Source organism: Tarenaya hassleriana, unplaced genomic scaffold (assembly GCF_000463585.1).
Source record: "Tarenaya hassleriana unplaced genomic scaffold, ASM46358v1 Cleome2, whole genome shotgun sequence".
NCBI classification, from domain to species: Eukaryota; Viridiplantae; Streptophyta; class Magnoliopsida; order Brassicales; family Cleomaceae; genus Tarenaya; species Tarenaya hassleriana.
The window spans coordinates 6,048,933-6,066,628 of NW_010965372.1; the positions used below are offsets into that span (position 1 = coordinate 6,048,933).

At 36.3% G+C, this 17,696-nt stretch overlaps 4 protein-coding genes across 7 annotated transcripts in view; 2 read left to right on the top strand and 2 right to left on the bottom strand.

The window, feature by feature from the left end:
• The window catches only part of LOC104812581 (protein MRG2), a 5,356-nt gene extending 2,150 nt beyond the window's left edge, over positions 1 to 3,206 (bottom strand). Inside the window, exons 1-10 of one of the 3 annotated variants that reach the window (XM_010539828.1) lie at positions 2,921 to 3,206; positions 2,692 to 2,745; positions 2,563 to 2,576; positions 2,097 to 2,242; positions 1,820 to 1,860; positions 1,592 to 1,696; positions 1,240 to 1,319; positions 878 to 1,047; positions 445 to 529; positions 38 to 195 (exon numbers count right to left, since the gene is read on the bottom strand). In XM_010539828.1, the coding sequence (XP_010538130.1) occupies positions 108 to 195; positions 445 to 529; positions 878 to 1,047; positions 1,240 to 1,319; positions 1,592 to 1,696; positions 1,820 to 1,860; positions 2,097 to 2,242; positions 2,563 to 2,576; positions 2,692 to 2,745; positions 2,921 to 3,121 (984 nt within the window). In that variant the 5' untranslated portion in view covers positions 3,122 to 3,206 and the 3' untranslated portion in view covers positions 38 to 107. Of the gene's footprint in view, positions 1 to 37; positions 196 to 442; positions 530 to 872; positions 1,048 to 1,239; positions 1,320 to 1,591; positions 1,697 to 1,819; positions 1,861 to 2,096; positions 2,243 to 2,562; positions 2,577 to 2,691; positions 2,746 to 2,920 lie in introns of those variants that run through there. The other 2 variants (XM_010539830.1, XM_010539829.1) reach the window with 2 other exon arrangements.
• Positions 3,207 to 5,919: 2,713 nt separating this feature from the next.
• On the bottom strand, positions 5,920 to 9,119 carry LOC104812583 (metal transporter Nramp2-like). The gene is made up of 4 exons (XM_010539831.1): positions 8,361 to 9,119; positions 7,879 to 8,015; positions 7,118 to 7,770; positions 5,920 to 6,707 (listed from the first exon to the last, which is right to left on the bottom strand). The coding sequence occupies exons 1-4, from the start codon at positions 8,972 to 8,974 to the stop codon at positions 6,483 to 6,485; spliced, it is 1,629 nt and encodes a 542-aa protein (XP_010538133.1). The 5' UTR covers positions 8,975 to 9,119; the 3' UTR covers positions 5,920 to 6,482.
• A 2,384-nt stretch (positions 9,120 to 11,503) lies between these two features.
• LOC104812584 (putative pumilio homolog 13) lies at positions 11,504 to 14,473 on the top strand. Of its 2 annotated transcripts, none has more exons than XM_010539832.1 (5): positions 11,504 to 12,661; positions 12,892 to 13,054; positions 13,380 to 13,543; positions 13,634 to 13,886; positions 14,045 to 14,473. In XM_010539832.1, the coding sequence occupies exons 1-5, from the start codon at positions 11,739 to 11,741 to the stop codon at positions 14,147 to 14,149; spliced, it is 1,608 nt and encodes a 535-aa protein (XP_010538134.1). In that variant the 5' UTR covers positions 11,504 to 11,738; the 3' UTR covers positions 14,150 to 14,473. The 2 variants fall into 2 exon arrangements, with proteins under 2 accessions (XP_010538134.1, XP_010538137.1); XM_010539835.1 differs by having other exon boundaries at positions 13,452 to 13,543.
• A 1,774-nt stretch (positions 14,474 to 16,247) lies between these two features.
• Positions 16,248 to 17,663, top strand: LOC104812585 (protein TRIGALACTOSYLDIACYLGLYCEROL 5, chloroplastic-like). The gene is made up of 4 exons (XM_010539836.1): positions 16,248 to 16,335; positions 16,436 to 16,480; positions 17,149 to 17,181; positions 17,322 to 17,663. The coding sequence occupies exons 1-4, from the start codon at positions 16,296 to 16,298 to the stop codon at positions 17,477 to 17,479; spliced, it is 276 nt and encodes a 91-aa protein (XP_010538138.1). The 5' UTR covers positions 16,248 to 16,295; the 3' UTR covers positions 17,480 to 17,663.
• The last annotated feature ends 33 nt before the right edge of the window (positions 17,664 to 17,696 follow it).

Here is a 17,696-nt window from a genome sequence, read left to right on the forward strand (position 1 = left end):
GGGGGGGGATACTACAAAAACACGGCACATACAGACAGACAAAATACCTGCACTGGCACTGCACATCATAGCTCTGTTAATTACAACCGACGAGAGATCTCATGTACCTAATCTTCTTTCCCGGCACTTGCATCCATTTCTTCAGCCGTACTGTATGTTGATAGGAAAAACGAGCCCTGATTTTTCCTCAGGAACCTGGATTAGGTTGTGGTATAGTGCATGCAAAACAAAAAAGAAACATACATAATTAAGGATATATACACACATACACACTACACATTTATGATGTATTTCAGCAAAGGGCATTTGATTTCATAAGTTTGCAAAACGGAATGCGGCTGCTCAGGTTCTTATCATGTTCAATTGGTAAATTTCAATCTTGCTGCTTGAATGTTTTTTAAAAGAGTAAGGACAAAAAAACAGAGAAATACTAGTGACTATTACCTGAGAATATCGACAAAGCTGTGCTGCAGTTCCTTTAACGTCTCTTCCGCCAAATTTACATGGATTAGCAACTCGGGCAATTTTACTGTGAAAGCCATATCAAGGGTTAAATTTGTATCGAAAGATAGTTCATCACCTAGGGAGCTAAGTATCCCTGGTATGTAGTTATTTTTTCTGCTAGATTTTTCATTTTCAGCTTCCCTACCAAGTAAACAATCTTCGTTTTTTGGGAAGAACTATAAACCAAAGACAAGGAAAATGTCATTACAGAGCTTTGAGAAATAGGAGGAAATAAAGCAAGTCATGAAACCGACTTGATTTTCACACTAAGAGTCAAGACAACTGACCTGCTAAGAAATGGCAAAAATAAGCTATGACATGATAAGCACAAATAGAGTAACTCTAACAGAAAAATGAAGAAGGATGACCTTACCAAAAAGGCGTAACAAATGCTCGGCCCCATACACAGTTGAGGGAGAAACATCACTGGATATGGTTTCCTCAAATTGCTTGCGTTCATTTTTGTAAAGCAACATTGCGGGCAACGCTTTGTCAAAGTAACAACGCAAACCTTTCAGAATTTCCCCAACTGAGTCAGTTACCCTACGCCAACCGAAGAAGTTAGTACATCGTAACCCTAGTATACTCTATCCACCTATTAAATCACAGACAGGCTGCCAATGGAGCATCTATCTATCATTACTACTTGATCATTATATGAAAATGGCAACATGTAAATATATGTTGTGATGACAGCACTATTCTTGGAAACGGAAATGTAAAGAGAGAAGTTACCCCCCATGTTTCTTTGTTTTCCATTCAACATACTTCTTCAAAATGTCATCCACGTTCGGAGAACGAGGAAGTTTAACAAGCTGCACAAATAATGCCCAAGAATGCGATCAGTTCCTTAAAAGCTGGAAGAAATAATTCATAACAAGTATAACCTGTGATTGCATAAATAGTTTTTCTCTCACAAATGGAAAAATCAATAGAAGAAAGCTCATGACCACATAGACACTGAAAAGAAAATCATGGAATTCGAGGAAAGAAAGAAACTAAAGACAAATGGCTGACAAAAAAACGAATTTCACGTAGGAAGGAAAATGGGTCTTTCCATTCGCATTAGCACAGAAATTAACACTACCTTTTTCATGTGGGTAACATATTCACAGTCATCAATTAGTTGCTTCCTTAAAGCCGGTGGAATGTGAAAAGTTACAAGCTTGTCTGACGAAGCTGCATTTTTTTCCTGTGGTCGACAAACACCGGTTCACGTTAAACTCTCATGTCATGATCCAAACGTAGAGAACCATAACTCGATGCGAAGAAAATGGAAGACCAAGCAAAACACTTCCGGCAACAAAGAGAATACCTTATCAATGGAATCTTGCTTTCTCTTTCTTCCTCTTGCAACTGCAAAAGTCAGGAAGATGTAGAAAAAATGATCAGCCGACCAAACAGCATATAACAGAAAACAAAGAGCCACACCAAGCCCAGAAAGCATGGTAATATAAAACAATAGTGCATGTATTCATATTCCATCCCCAACCCCACGTTGTTTGACATTGTAGTACAATCTCTGCCTCTTCCATTGACCTGAAAACAAATAACGCGTGGAACTTTAAGAAGAAGAAAAGAAAAAAACTAACCATTAGGGCTTCTAGGTTTCATCTGTGACACTCTCCAAGCCATTGCATTCTTTAGTGTTCCTAGCTTCTTATTAAGTTCCTCCTGTTTCTTGATATTCTCCTCGGTACGTTTCATCAGACGATCTAGACCTATCCACTCGTCCCAACTGTTAGGAAAACACATAAAAAAGGACAACAAAAGAAGCAATCATTATACAAGGTGATGCAATTGTGATAACCTAATCATTTTAGATGCGTTGCAAAATCAAAATCCGGACAAACAGCAGATTTGGAAGATTACTATATCTCAAGCTAATGTTTTTTTTTTAATTCATGAAAACCCTTTAATATAAGACAAGGATACAAAACAAATAAACAAGCTATAGAGAACTAAATTGAAGGAGATTGCTTGCATAAAACGATATGATATCCAAACTGATATATGATGCGACATATCAATAACAAGATCAGAGAGAGCTCTACTCACTTCTTGTTCCAACCCTGCGAAAGAAAATAAATCACGTCATCGAAACGAATGTGCAATTATGAAAAAAGAAAAGATAAAAGTAGAACAGCTGGTTTTGAATGACAAACGGCATATTCAACATATACTCACCATGTAATGCACGAAAAACTTCCATTCCTTGAATCGATAGTCCGATTTAAGCACCTGGATACGAAATATACATACAACACACAAAAAATAACCATAATCATCACCCGTTTCACACCAAACACGATTAGTCGACCAAAATCACCAGATGGGCAACGAAATCCTAAACTTTCCTGGCAAAATACAGCAATTTCCGAGATAATCAGAAGCAAAAAAGGGAAATCGGAGTCACCCTGGCATCGTAGATGCTAGAGCTGTGGGAGGCGAGGACTTTCTCTCCAACTTCGAAGGGGCTCGAGGCGGGAGGGCAAGAAAGGTCGTCCTCGGTCTCCGTCTCGGTATCGGACTCGGTGTCAGAGCCGGCGGGGAAGGCGGAGGGGAGGTCAGAATCGGTGGCTGAATCGTCTTTTGCGGCGGAGCTAGGGCTAGGCATCGTCGTGGATTCCAGGACGGATCATGAACAGAGAGAACTAGGGATTTCGACGGAGTGTGCGTTGTATGTGTGTTGCAGACGAAAATTAGGCGGCAAGAGGAATTAACCGGACCCCCGCCCCCCGGTCTTTGTAAACTAGGTGCCACGTGTCAGGTTTTTTTTGGTTATCCGGTTCTGGAATTTAGAATTCGATATCCGAGTTGTATTTTAAATTAAATGATAAATCTATTTTCTATATACAATATATCGATTATCTATAAAATGTAGTATATGGATAACAATTTTTTCGTATGTTTTCATTCATTTGAAACCAAGATTCTATTTGCGTGTTTCTATTGCTAGTTGTTATGGAAAACATTCCATGTTGATAGACATTTTCTATTGCAGGAAAAAATATTAAAAATACAAAATAATGACAAATCAGTTTTTAATTTTAAAACAAAATAACTCGTTTTATCAAATTTTATTTATCTATCTAAAAAGGTTTGGGCCGAGATTTCTCAGCCTTATCGGGCCTTTCCCAACACGTGGCACTGATCCAAGTGCTTGGGGAATTACTCTACAATAATGTTTATTTTATTCTGTTTGGGCCCAATAAGTCGATTATGATTTCATTAACAATCGGATGTTAAATTATCAATCATCAAACTGGAAAAAATACGAACTTTTTATGAAACTATTCAAAAAAAAAACTACGTTTTATTCTATCAGAATAAATTGTTGAATAATTTTAGTTTGTATAATGTTTCCACGAATGATACAATATCCAAATTAATCAGAATAAAACAAAATCTAATCAGATTAATTATATATTAGATTTAATAATTCTCTTTTTTAAAAATTGCTATTCGTCAAGTTGAATTTTAATGAATTCCCTATTTTACCCTTCCATTGTGTCTCACGGACACGGACCGACAACAATTACCGAAACAAAAGTCAAAAAGGCTTTGTTTGTTGGTTTGTTTTTCTTCTTATTAATATTCCCAAGCCACGATTGGTGTTTGAACGCCAATTCAAATGAAATTCCACTTTTAATACAACAATTAAATGCCTCTGATTTCTTTTCATATTAATAATTACATAAAAAAATGTACTCCAATATAATATTTACACAAACAATCCGTTTTATATTAAGAAACCGTTCAAAATTCGTTACAACAAGATGGACGTACTACTTGTACATGAAATTAATATGAATGGAACCCTAGTGCATATATATTTTCATAAAAGTCATTTTAAATAATATTTAGTAATGTTTCTACTTTGTAATAAGAAAAGAAACTATTACAAGTTTTCACATTGGGTGGTCGTCGTTAATATATGTGAATATGGAACATAAGGAAATGTATTTTATTTTTATTTATATAACATTTTAAAAGAAAATAAAAAGTCCAACAACATGCCATGTATGGCAAAGCAAAAGCTTCGAAATTTCAGCAGGTATACAGGTTACTCCCAGGCCGTGGTGTCATTCGTCTGGTCCCCTAGGCTGCGAGGCGTTGCCGAATCCGGTCCGAAGAAAAAGGTGAGTTCCCAAACGTTAACATACAAAGGGGTGATGTGCTCGGATGATCCGAAGGACAGGAGCACGAGGAGGAGAAATATGGGAAATAATGACACGGAGAAAAAGGCTTATAATTAAAAGGGCATAAAGAAAAGCAAAAAGTTCAACATTCTTGGTCAAGAAAAGCCTCTTGTTACACACACACACACATATATATGTATATATATATATATATATACATACACACAAACGCAGGATCACTCTCAACAACTTCAATCACATACCCATTCAATCGAGAGAGAGAGAGGGAGAGATGGAGATGGAGAGGAAGAAGAAGGCATTGGTGGTGGTGGGCATGATCTTGATGGTGCTGTCATTGAATTTACGTGAAGCTGAAGGCAGAGCCCTACGTTCAAAGGAATCAGAGATGGACGGCTGTGAACATTCCACCACGTCCCTGGGTGGTCTTGGCTCCTTCTCGGTGGCTGTGGCCGGACCCAACATTTCGAGTGTTCGTCCTCTGATGATGAGTTTGGCTTCGGGCCCAAGCAGGAGAGGCCGTGGACATTGAAGCCTATATATATATATATATATATGTAGTGATCAAATATGTATATCTATACATGTTTTTTGTCATATCAAAACGATTGATTGATTCATTCAATGTGATGTTAATTGGTGGAATTATGACATACACACCAACAATGCACCTAGTGTAGTTTTTCTTTTTCCATTTTATCATTTGAAATTCATCGTATCTTTGTTCCAACTACAAGGATCGAAAAAGTCTGAATGAATATCCATCTCTTCCTATATATGAAGACTCGAATCTATGTTGGAAATGAATTTTGTTCTTTTCCTTACCAGTTGAACTATCCAATCCTTGGTTTAATAAAAAGCTATTTGATAATGAATTGTATTACAAAAGATTCGATTCAGACAAGATGAATAGATTAGGTGGGATAAAGGAAGATGGGTGTTACAGGACGTAACGCCAAATAACATTAAATTTACTGGTAATAGAGTTGATGAAGCTAACCTAACTTCAGGCCTGAAATTTAAAACAAATTGAGTCAAAATCGATTAAAATTATAAAATTCATTTTATTAAGCTTAACCTGATATTTTATATTCGATTTGAAAAACTTTTACGGGGTCAATGAAATCAAGCCAACATGTAACACGAGAGACAAGAACTTGGAATATGTTATGTGGTTTTGGTAAGGATATTCAAAGCCTGAGAAAACAGGTAGTCTCTGTTCAAACCAGATAAAGAAACGTGTTTTACACGGAAAAACAAAAAACACGATTCTGCATATGAGATTAATTACACGATTAAGATATGTTTAACACTAATCTCTGCGTTAAGCAGAAAACGTCGATGCCCTCAAAAAGACCAAAATACCCCTAGTGACATGTAAATATTACAAAAATAACCTTAGAATTCATTCACCGGTACCCAGCCTGTGCTCGCTAGAACTTATCTGGCGTTTAGCAGCACATTCAGAGTAGTAAGAAAAACTTCTACATAACTCTTTTGCTATACCTACATGATAGAAAGAATAACAAAACAACTCTTCAATTACACGCATATGCTTAAAAAGATACAAGAAGAACTGCCACTTCCCCTGAAAGCTAATCAGCTCGGGGTTTCCATGTGTATTGTCTTTTGTTACGCGGTCCTGGGGACAATGGAATGGAAGCTTTCCCCCCTCCAAGACAATGAAGCTTCTGTCTGTAAGAAGTTTCCGTATATGTCGGGTCGTGCCGTTATTGCTTGAGTTCGAGAGATGTGATGAATCGATTTTGATTCCCGGGATCTTTTCCCTTTTTATGTAACGGAGTTTCTTCGGGGAAACTAGCTTCCGGTCGGAGATATCCTTTTGGGGAGTTCTATGGAGGACCAAGAAGAATGAGCCGAGCTGCTGTGTGAGACGAGGTAGATTATGAATGCTACATAAGCAGCAGTGCCGATGCAGACCGCGGATCCAAATAGAAACCCGTCAACTTCAGACACAAAGAAATCAAACAGAAGATACCCATTGATGATTATTACAAGGGCAGCAACTGTCCAGGCTAGTCTCTGCAATATAGATCCACAGGAATGAGTAAACAGATCTTAAAAAAACAAGTCTTGGGCAGATGGGTACAAGAGTCATGGCACAACTGAAAGCATGATTGATTAAGCTTTTAGGCAAGAAGTAATAATTGGTATGATTTGTCTTGCAATCATAAAGAGCATAAGACACTAACCCTAGCAGTAAAATGAACAATACAATGATCTAACCTAGTTAAAAGAAAGCAAACAAAGGACACTTTGTCGTAAGCTCTCTAACCATTTTAGGGATTACTCAAGCAATTATACTATTGTGTCCTTACAAAGAGAAATATTTAAGGCACTCCGAAATAACCCAATTTAACGAAAACATCGATAGATAACAAAAATTTGATTGGTACTACACAAATGTTTGCGTATATATAGAAAAACTTTACCTCGAGAATAGGTCCAATCTTGAAGACTCCCATTATCTCCTCCTTGGCTACCAAGGTTAGAAGGGGAAGAAGAGCAAACGGAATTTGTATGGACTGAAGCACATTAAGCCATTCATTCAAAACATCCAAGGAAGCTTCAGAAGTATTGAACACTATGGCCACGATCATGGTTGGCACAATCGCGCAGCTCCGTGTTATTAGTGCCCTCAACCATTTCTTAAGCCGAATGTTCAGAAAACCGCCCATGATAAACTGCCCAGCATATGTTCCAGTTATTGTACTACTTTGCCCAGCAGCTAACAATCCAATACCCCATATATAAAGAATCGGGAGAAGCCCACCTCCGAACTTCTCCTCAAGATACTGCCCAGCATTAACTAGTCCTATGTTGTTAGCTTGGTCAGTACCGTAAAATCCCTTGGCAAAGACGGTAGTCACAAACAAGTTAATCATGAAGGAGATGAAAAGGGCAATGGTAGACTCGATCATATAGTAATTTAATGCCTCTTGAACACGGCCTTTCTTCTTCGGATCAACTTTCCTTGACTGCACCAGAGCCGAATGCAAAAAAACATTGTGAGGCATTATGACACAGCCCACAACACCTACAGCTTGCCTAATTGTTTTCGAGCTAAGTCTTGGAAGTAAAATCCCTATCACACCCGATGCACAACAAACGAAAAAGGCGTCACAGAGGGTTCTCTTTCTAACAATCAATTACAGAAAACAAACTTCAAATATGAAGATAATGAATGTCTCACCTATCAGAAGTTCTTTTCCACTCGGCTTGGTCTCACCGAACATCCAGGCAAAGGACATAGCCATTGTTGCGATCAAAACTGCGAAAACAGCTTCTAACTTCCTCACACCATAATTCTCTAAAAACAAAAACGCAAAACTGTTTGCAACAGATGTAAACAATCAATCAGCATTCGTACACTACTCATCAATCATCATCAAGGAAGAACTTGATAGTAGAAGAGAATTCGAAACCCAGATTCTGTTTAAGGCAAGTGTTCCACCCAAAATTTAGAATTGAACTTCGAGGATTTATAGTTCAGGATTGACATTTTCACTGAAGCTTAAACGAAGAAAACCGAGCTTCAAATTAACCCAAGAAATTGAGAGATCAAGGACCAGAGCTATTCAACTGGTACGAAGCAAAATCTCACTGAATTCATCTAGAAGAAACATAAGTCATAATATCCTGCAATGAAGATCAAGAACAGTTCCAAGGGCTCACCAATCCGACGCCGTAATCACAACACCGGCCCAAAGCGGCAAAACGCCGCGGCTGAGAATCTGAATAGCAATGGCACTGCCGATAACTTCCTGAATGTCAGCTCCGATCAGAGCAATCTCCGCCATCGACCAAAGCACATACCTCGCCCATGTCGGGTACTCTTCCCGGCAAAGCTCCGCGAGATGTCGGCCAGTGGCGACGCCGATCCGAGCTGACAACATCTGAATCAGCAGTCCCATGGCGGTGGCCCACATCAAGAGCCATAGCAGTGAATAACCCGCAATCGCTCCCGCTTGCAGATCTCCCTCCAGATTCCCCGGATCTAAGAACGCGATGCTCATCAGGAACCCAGGGCCAGTGAACAACCACAGCTCCCGCCACGAGAACGGTGGCGGTGCGGCGTCTCCGGCGGCGGAATCGAGAGATTCCGCGTCGACGATGACGATTTTTTCTTTGGATTCGAAAGCGACATCGGATTCGACATCATCAGAGTCTTCGGACGAGGAAGAGGACGAGCTCGACGGGAGGGTTTGGGGAGGGAGAAGAAGATCGGATTCCATTTCCTCCTCGCCAACGTTAACGTCGCCATCTTCGTTGGTTGTCGGAGAAAGCATGTTGTGGGCGGAAAGGGAATATTCCGTCTGACGCGAAACGGAATATTCTCCCGCCGGTGTATGGAGGTTTCCAGTGAGCTTTGCTTGGATCAGGACTCGTTCTTTTCAAGATGTATAAAAGTAAACATTCTCGTCCGTCCAAGAACTGTTACAAGTTACAACTATATCAAACACATTGAAATAATCTAATTTTATACACAAAAATAGAAATACATTATTAGATAATTTCATCCCAAATACTTACCAATAGTTAGTATTTATATGTTCTATCTTATTATAACATTTATTTCCGACCCTTCAAATATGACCACGTATAATCGGATCCATAGAATATATTTTCATTTTCCAATAAAATTGTTCTTACGCCAAAATCGGATTATATATACCATAAAAATTGAATGGGATGAAAATAAACGATGAAACAAATAAAACTATAAATAATTAACAAATAGTTGGTATAAAATTCTTTAAACAATAGTTTTTTATTATATGTTTAATTCGAATGGATGATTTTATAAGTTTGTGTAATATTAGGTAGTTTATAGAAGAAGAAAAAAGATTTTAACATGAACTTATTATATTAGCCAGGATTGGACACAAATACCCGAAAATTTGATATTCATCGGATATCCGTAGATATCCAATTTTAGGATACTCATATTATTTAAATCTAAATCCAAATCCAAATTTTTCCATATCGAATCTGAATCCTAATTCAAATAATAGAATTTTTAAAATCGAATAGTCAATTAATATGTTATAAATAATTATATCTTATATCTCTATAATATTTTTATAAAATATAATTATTTTAGTTTAAATAATTTTATATTTTTTAATAATATCTAAAAAACAAATTTATTATTATTTATATTTTATTATCTCTTTTAATCTCATATTTTTACCATAATTCATCTATTTTTTAAATATATATTCATTTTTAAAATTTTATATATAAATATTATTATTTTTTAAATAAAGCTGGATCCAAATACCCGCGAATACCTGAATAATATTCCGAATATCCGTGCACCGTATACTCGTAAACCTCAAATACCGGATACAAATCTTATAATTAAATAAGTGAGTCTTTTGGATCCAAATCCAAATATTCTGATTTTTCCGGATATTCGACTCGTATTCAACCCTAATCTTAGAAAAAAAAAAAAACCACGAACTAATTTATTAATTGGAAAATTATGAATTATTTTAAATTATTAAACACCTATTCATATATGTGTTGTTTGACTGCTATTTTCTATATTGAGTGTTATTTGCGGAAAAAAAAAATAGTTTGCGTTTTTAGTAAAACAAAGAAATTAGATTTTTTTATAAAATTTTACATACACCAGTTTAAATTTTATTTATTTTTGTTTTTCTAATGTAGACGTTTTGCTTTGTGGTCGAAGATGTTCCCTTGATCTTTACATAAAATAGATAGAAAAGAAGTTAAAGAACATTGGTAACAAAATAAAAATAAAATAAAATTGTAAACGTAAGTGTATTATTCACGTTAGTCTGGATGCAGCTGCGAACAATTAACTAAATCAAGTTGTGAGATATTATTTGTACATTTTTGTAAAGGGTACAATAAATAAAATAATAAATTAAACAAATAAATAATATTTTAAAAAAATCAAATTACTTGCTAAAGAAAATCAAAAGTAAAAGCCTTTTTTTTTTGCAAATTGTGTTCGGATAAAAATTTGAAAAGGTACGTTCCTAATCATAAGTCAATGCTGACATTCCATGGACCGGTAATTGACACATCGATTCTATAACTTACATCGAATATATATATGGTTATACAACACATGAAATGCATCTTGAATAATTAAATATTCAAATGGCTATATTTTTTTAATCAGAATTTAATTTTCACAAATTTATAATCCTTCATCTGAAATAAATTATATTTTTTTTTATGATCGTAACCATACACATCATGTAAAGTCAAACAAAATCATTTATTTTGTCCGCGAGCGCATTATAGATTTGGTTCTAGTTATTTTCAAATTAAATCTTTTTCAAATTTTTTTGATGAAGTAAATCTTTTTCAATTTGAATATTATAACCCTTTTTTTTGTATCTATCTCTTTTCAACTGATTTTTCTAAGCATTAGGGCTAATTCAAAATTTTATCTCCAAATTTGTTATTTGAAAAAAAAAATATGTTTACATTCATTTTCTTTTATATTGGATCTACATTTGTATTTAAAAAAATACATGTTCATTAAGTTTTTCTATAAAAATCTCGATTTGAACATACTACTATAATGGAATAATTGTTGTTTTTTTTAATAATGGAATAAAAACGGCCAATCAAAAAATTAAAAATATATTTATGATGCACGTAGGCCCCACGTAAGAGCCTTTAGTTCAGATCTCTTGGTGACATTATTTTATTTATTTGTTTATTTATTAAGTTTTATCTTTTTCAATGTTTTTTTTATTTGTATGAGAAGGAAACTTAACTATAAATATGCATGGAGGGATTAAGTTCCTCGGCATATGAGTTTCAAACGTATTCAACCTCTTGGCAATTAAGTAGGTCATTAATCGTATCCTTTAGTCTCCTTAATCTCTTCTTCTTTCGCTCTAATCTCTCCTTTAATCGCCGTTATCTCTTTCGCCCTTTTTTTTTTTTAATTTCTCCTCTTATTTATTCCCTTAACCCCAAATCAAATCTTTGGAGTTAAACCTCAATCTCTCTTTTTTCCTTTTGCTCCTCCAACTCCGCTTGATTCGCCCTCCGTTCTTGATCATGGACAAGGGTAAGGGATTGGCTTCCGGCGACTGGTTTCCGGCGACGTCCGCGTCCGCATCTGCGTCTGGGTCAGCGTCAGCGTCAGCGTCCGAGCCGCCGCCGGAGAGCTCTTTGGCTCATGAATGGCTCTCGGACTTCATTGATTACCGCCACTCGTATGGAGGAGCTTGGGGGTTTTCCCCTTTCTCTGATTTGCAAACCCTAGAATCCGGGTTTTCCCAACTGGGTTTATCCGATTCTAACGACCGTGGTGGCCGTCCTCGTCTTCATCATCCGCCGTCGCCGCTATGGAACAGTGGTCTCTATCAGGGCTCTTACGACTTTCATGGAATCAATGTGGATGGGTGCAGGGCTCCTCCGGCTCAGCAAGAAGCAGAGCGTGAACAGATCAATCAGCAGCTGCAGATGAGACTTGGTTTTCAGAACGATTGCGTTAATGGGTCTTTTGGGTTTGATGATTCTAGGCATAGCAATAGTGTCATGGGTCAGGATCGGATGCTTAGCAATGGTTTCCTCAATGGTAATCTTGGGGAAGTTCCTTATCCCCCAAGAAATAATAGTGTCTTGGATCAGAACCCCTGGCCTACTTCGAATAGTGCCATGTTTAGGAACCGTAATTCAAGGGGTAACAACCGTCCCAATTTCGCGTCTCTGCAGAGACCGGCGAATATGGTGATGACGCCTAAGCGTCAAATGTTTTATGAAAATATGGTTGCTGCTATTGAGGGGCCAGAGAGGAGCTTTGTTTGGAGCTTCAGCAATGTCGTCTCCCATGTTTGTGAACTGATGGTGGACCCTTTTGGTCAACATGTTTTCAAGAAGTGTATTGAGAGATGCACTAAGGACCAGATCACTCAGATTCTGGGCGTGGTCACTAGGAACCCTTTTCATCTTGTTAACATCTGCAATGACTTTCAGGGGTACGAAACATGATGTTCCCATCGATTTGATCTGCATTATGGTACAGATAAACCATTCATTGTTGCTTGTTCTTTTGGTATGATCTCATTAGCGTAACCAGTCACATTCCATCAGAGATGTGATCTTCGACTGCATGGCATAGTTTTGATGAAGCCCATGTTCAGAATTTCGATTCTTTTCTTTGTTTCGACCTCTAATTTGGTCATTGTCTTTTTTCGAGAGATAACAGGGCTCGCTCAATAGAAGAGCTGCTGAGACATCTAAGGTCTCGAGAGCAAATATCCCGCTTCATGATGGCGGTAAGACCGGTAGCACTTCGTTTGACTAAAAATGCCAACGGCAACCATGTGATTCTGCACTGTTTGAGCCATTTCTCTCCTCTAGACAACATGGTAAACTTCTCCTTCTGCTATGATGTTCTTATAGCATTCTCTTGAAGTTGGGTTTCTCACCGTGTGAACCTCTTAAAGTTTTAAGTTGATTATGAATATGGATATTGTCTACTAGCTTTATGTCCAGGTTTACACACAAACTTTGCCATACCATAACTCTTTTACTTGTGCTACAAGAAAAGGGTGCTAATAATAAACCAGAATCAATATATCCAAATGGATTCCAATCCAATCTTCTTTTTGTTTGTTTTTTTTTCCTTAAAAGAAGCTTGGGATGCCTCTCCAGTGATATACTCTCATAAATTTTTTGTTGTAATTTTTGCAGCATCTTCTTGAAGTGATTGCTCAGCATTGCTTTGAAATTGCCATTGATCAACATGGTTGTTGCCTGCTTCAGGATTGCATTACACGCTCCACGGGCAATCTAAGGCAACATCTGATCTACAATATAGCCTCGAATGCTTTGAGACTCTCTAATCACTGCTATGGGTAAAACATGAAGTCATTTTACTGAACCTTAAAACGATTACTCACACCATCATTTCCGTCTGTTGAACGAGTTTTTTTCTTCTCCTTCAGAAACTTTGTGGTGCAGTTTGTGCTGGACGTGAATGATCCAGGGGCAACTTCTGAAATCCTGAGACAGCTTGAAGGAAGTTACATTTATCTGTCTCGCGAGAAGCACGGCAGCCACGTTGTCCAAAGTATCTTGAGAAATTTGGGGAAAGAAGGTTCCAGAGGAATCGTATTGCAGCTCCTTACAGACATCAAGACGCTTCTTATAGACAAGTTTGGAAACTATGTCGTGCAGAGCATGTGGGCTGAATCTAAGGTACCACCTTACAAATCTCACTTCCCTCACATGATCATGTAATGTATTATTCGTACATACATACATACATACATGCATACATACATACATAGCTGTTCATCTGAGAAGATTCTGAGATCAATTGTCTTTAAAATCATGCACTTGCTTTCTAACGGCAGGATGATATACGCAAGGTGTTGATGAATATTTTCCGAGAGAACAAAGAACTGATGACGTGCAGTAGGTTCGGTAAGATTATACTGGAGAAACTCAATCTCTTGTGAGGTTACCAGAGAAAAAGGAAAGGAAAAGACTTGAGTTCTTGATTGAGTGTTATGATAGGAAGATGAGCAGTATTGTTCTTATGGTCATTGGGTTTGTTTTTTTAAAATGTAGGATTATCTGTTGTTTTTGTCATGAAACCAGTCGAATGTTGTTCCTTTAGGACAATTAGTGGGTTTTGATTAGAGTCTTAAGACACAGGAGGCGGCTTTTTAGTGTTTGATCTCACAACCCATCAAATAAATGATATGGGTAAAGGAGTGTTGTTTGGTTTCTTTTGTGGACAAAGACATCTTCTATTGATTCATCTTCCCTTAATCTTTAGGACCATTTAATCCCATCTTGGTAGTTGTGTTACTACATTTGTTGGATTTCTCTTTTTTATTTCTTCTAAAAATTATTTTATTTTAGGCTGCCCATTTAGCCTCTAGTTGTTTTAGGTGTGTCCAAATGACCGCGCTGATCTGGCTTAGCCTGAGTCCGACACACCCGAATATTTATGGGCCAGACCGACCCGATCCAAAACATGATCGGGCCGGACCTAAAACTTTCGACCGAAGTCCGGTCCCTATGAACTTTATGTTTGAAATATAGCGAGTAGCTCGTTGTGTAGTGTTGTTTCCAATATTTTCATCTCAACGTTGACCGAGGTGAGGTATCATCATCATATATACTTAGGTTACTACTCCTTCTTGGATCCCTAATGCTCTTGCTCTCGATCGTCACAAAAATATTTATGTAAGAACAAATTTAATATTAGAATAAAGGTATTTAACAATTTTATCTAAATTTTTTATAAAAATTTATAAAGAAATTAAATTTTTGTTAGTTAAACAAACGAAGAATTAAATGGTTCGGAGGAGTACGATTCACACCATTTATAAAAACGGGATATCCTGATTTTCTGCATAAACAAAATGCATACTATTATATAGAGCTTAAGAAATGTATAATTCTTCGAGAGATCATAGATTTGATTCCATTCTCCAACGAATTTTTGGATGTTTATATATTCTACGTGGTATGCATACTGCTTGAGAGTTTATGACCACGTGCGAAAAGTTCAATTATGAATGGATATTTTCATATTAATCTTCGTTTGCTTTTGGATTAGCGTCGAAACGGTACCAAGCCTCGTCGTTGGTTACATTTATTTCATGTTTGGCCATGGTCGAAACTCATATATCTCAAATTTATAAATTCAAGTTCTTACTCTAAATTTTAAAATTCAATTTATTTGACCAACAAACCCAAAAAAAAAAGAGAAATAATTTGTTATTGCATTTAGATTCGGAATAAAATTATCCTAATATTTAGGATATTGCGAACTAAAAAAGAGCAGCCATTAATCTGCTTAATTAACTTAATCATTTGTATTAGAGAAAATCCAAAAAAAATACTGAACTTTACAATTTTGACAAAAAAAACACTAAATTTTAGTTTTTGTCAAATATGGTCGAAACTCATATATCTCAAATTTATAAATTCAAGTTCTTACTCTAAATTTTAAAATTCAATTTATTTGACCAACAAACCCAAAAAAAAAAGAGAAATAATTTGTTATTGCATTTAGATTCGGAATAAAATTATCCTAATATTTAGGATATTGCGAACTAAAAAAGAGCAGCCATTAATCTGCTTAATTAACTTAATCATTTGTATTAGAGAAAATCCAAAAAAAATACTGAACTTTACAATTTTGACAAAAAAAACACTAAATTTTAGTTTTTGTCAAATAAACATTAAACTTTTTAAACCAGTCTAAAAAAACACTGAACTTTTTAAATGATCCAAAAAATACATAAACTTTTCTGCGACTGAACTTTTTTAGTGATCCAAAAAAATACATGAACTTTTTCCGATTGTAAAAAAACTAAATAAAATAATCTGACGTGTTTGCATCTAATTGAGTCATGTCATCTATTTTGTTTATTTTGACAATCGTAGAAAAGTTAAGTGTTTATTTTGTCAAATTTAAAAAATTTAATATTTATTTAACAAAATAAAAAATTCAGTGTTTTTTTTGTCAAAATTGTAAAGTTTTTTTTTTTTTTTTGGATTTTTCCTTTGTATTATTAATCTTATAAGCGACACTAATACCTCCATCATTCAAACTTCTCCTTTTGTTCTCGTCTCTGAGAAGAGAAAATGGTGCTCACAGACTTCAACGGAGTCGGGGTTGGATTCGGTATATTCCCATTTTTTCCGTATTTTGCTTTCGTTTCCTTATAATTTATTTCGGATTCGACCCAAAATCTGTGAATTCGATTTGAATCTCCCATTTCTAGGGTTTGGTGTTGGTTGTGGATTCGGCATCGGGTGGGGTTTCGGAGGTCAGGTTTCACCATCTCTCTCAATTCCATTTTTCCTTCTTCCAATTTTGGTTATGATACGACGATTCTGGAATTTGTTCCAGTTTCTGCTGATAGATTTCGTGCGTCGAGATGGAATTTTCTGAATATTAGCTTTGGAATTCCTTAAATGACGATGAACATGAACTGAAATTCGATGCTTCGTGAACGAAAAATGCACCAATGAGGCTTGTGTTTTGGTGATCAAAATGTTTTGTAATAGATGAAGAAAGATTTGAGAGTGTGATCTGAAAGAAATAAAAAAATTAAATCGTTTACTGATAGAATTAGCTCCATCTTTGGCACTTGATGATAGCCTCTTAATTTGATTTTTTTTTCCCAGTGGAGTTCTTTCTCGGGTGGAAACATGAATTGCTCCATTGATAATTTGATCCAAACGTTTCCAAGACTTTCTCTGTTTTTGTGTTTTTCCTTTTTGTTTCCTTGTTCTCTTGCATCATTCAATTGATAAAAAAAATAGAAAAGGGACGAGCTTTGTCCTTGCAGAAAGGACTAAACTTTACATTCTGCAGCTACCATAACTAATTGATATAGAAATATGGGTATTGTCTGTTTGCTTAAAGTGTGGATCAAATTTTCAATATATATGCTAATTGGATTGAATATCTTTTGTTTGATCTCTCCTTCAGGAATCCCTTTGAACATCTTAGGCCTTGGTGCAGGTAAATCAAACAGAGCCTCTAGTTCCATTAGGTTTATGTATCTCAACAACTTGCTCAAGTATATAGAGTGATGCTATTTTTTTTTTTCATCTTGTTATTAAATCCGAAGTTGTTTTATATTGTGATTTTCTTGTCGGAAGGCGGTGGCTGCGGGGTGGGGTTAGGGCTCGGATGGGGTTTCGGGACAGCCTTTGGGGGCAAATATCGATCATCTCGGGTAACTTTTGAAGGCGTCGAGTTTGAGAAGAAGGATAAATTCGAGCACAATAAGACGCAACACGTTTCGAAAAGTACCTAAGTAAGTGTTTTGGTTCTTCACAACGAAGTTCATAGTCTGCATCTTCATTCATACGAGAGATAGATATGTCGGAATCTTTTTTCGAGAGAGGGAAACCATTGCAAGATTTTTTTTTTTTTTACTTTCTTGAAATGGCAAATGCCATGGTTTGATGTTTAAAAGAGATGGCCGTCCCTATGTTGTATCCCTAATCTGATAGATAGATAGAAGAAACGAA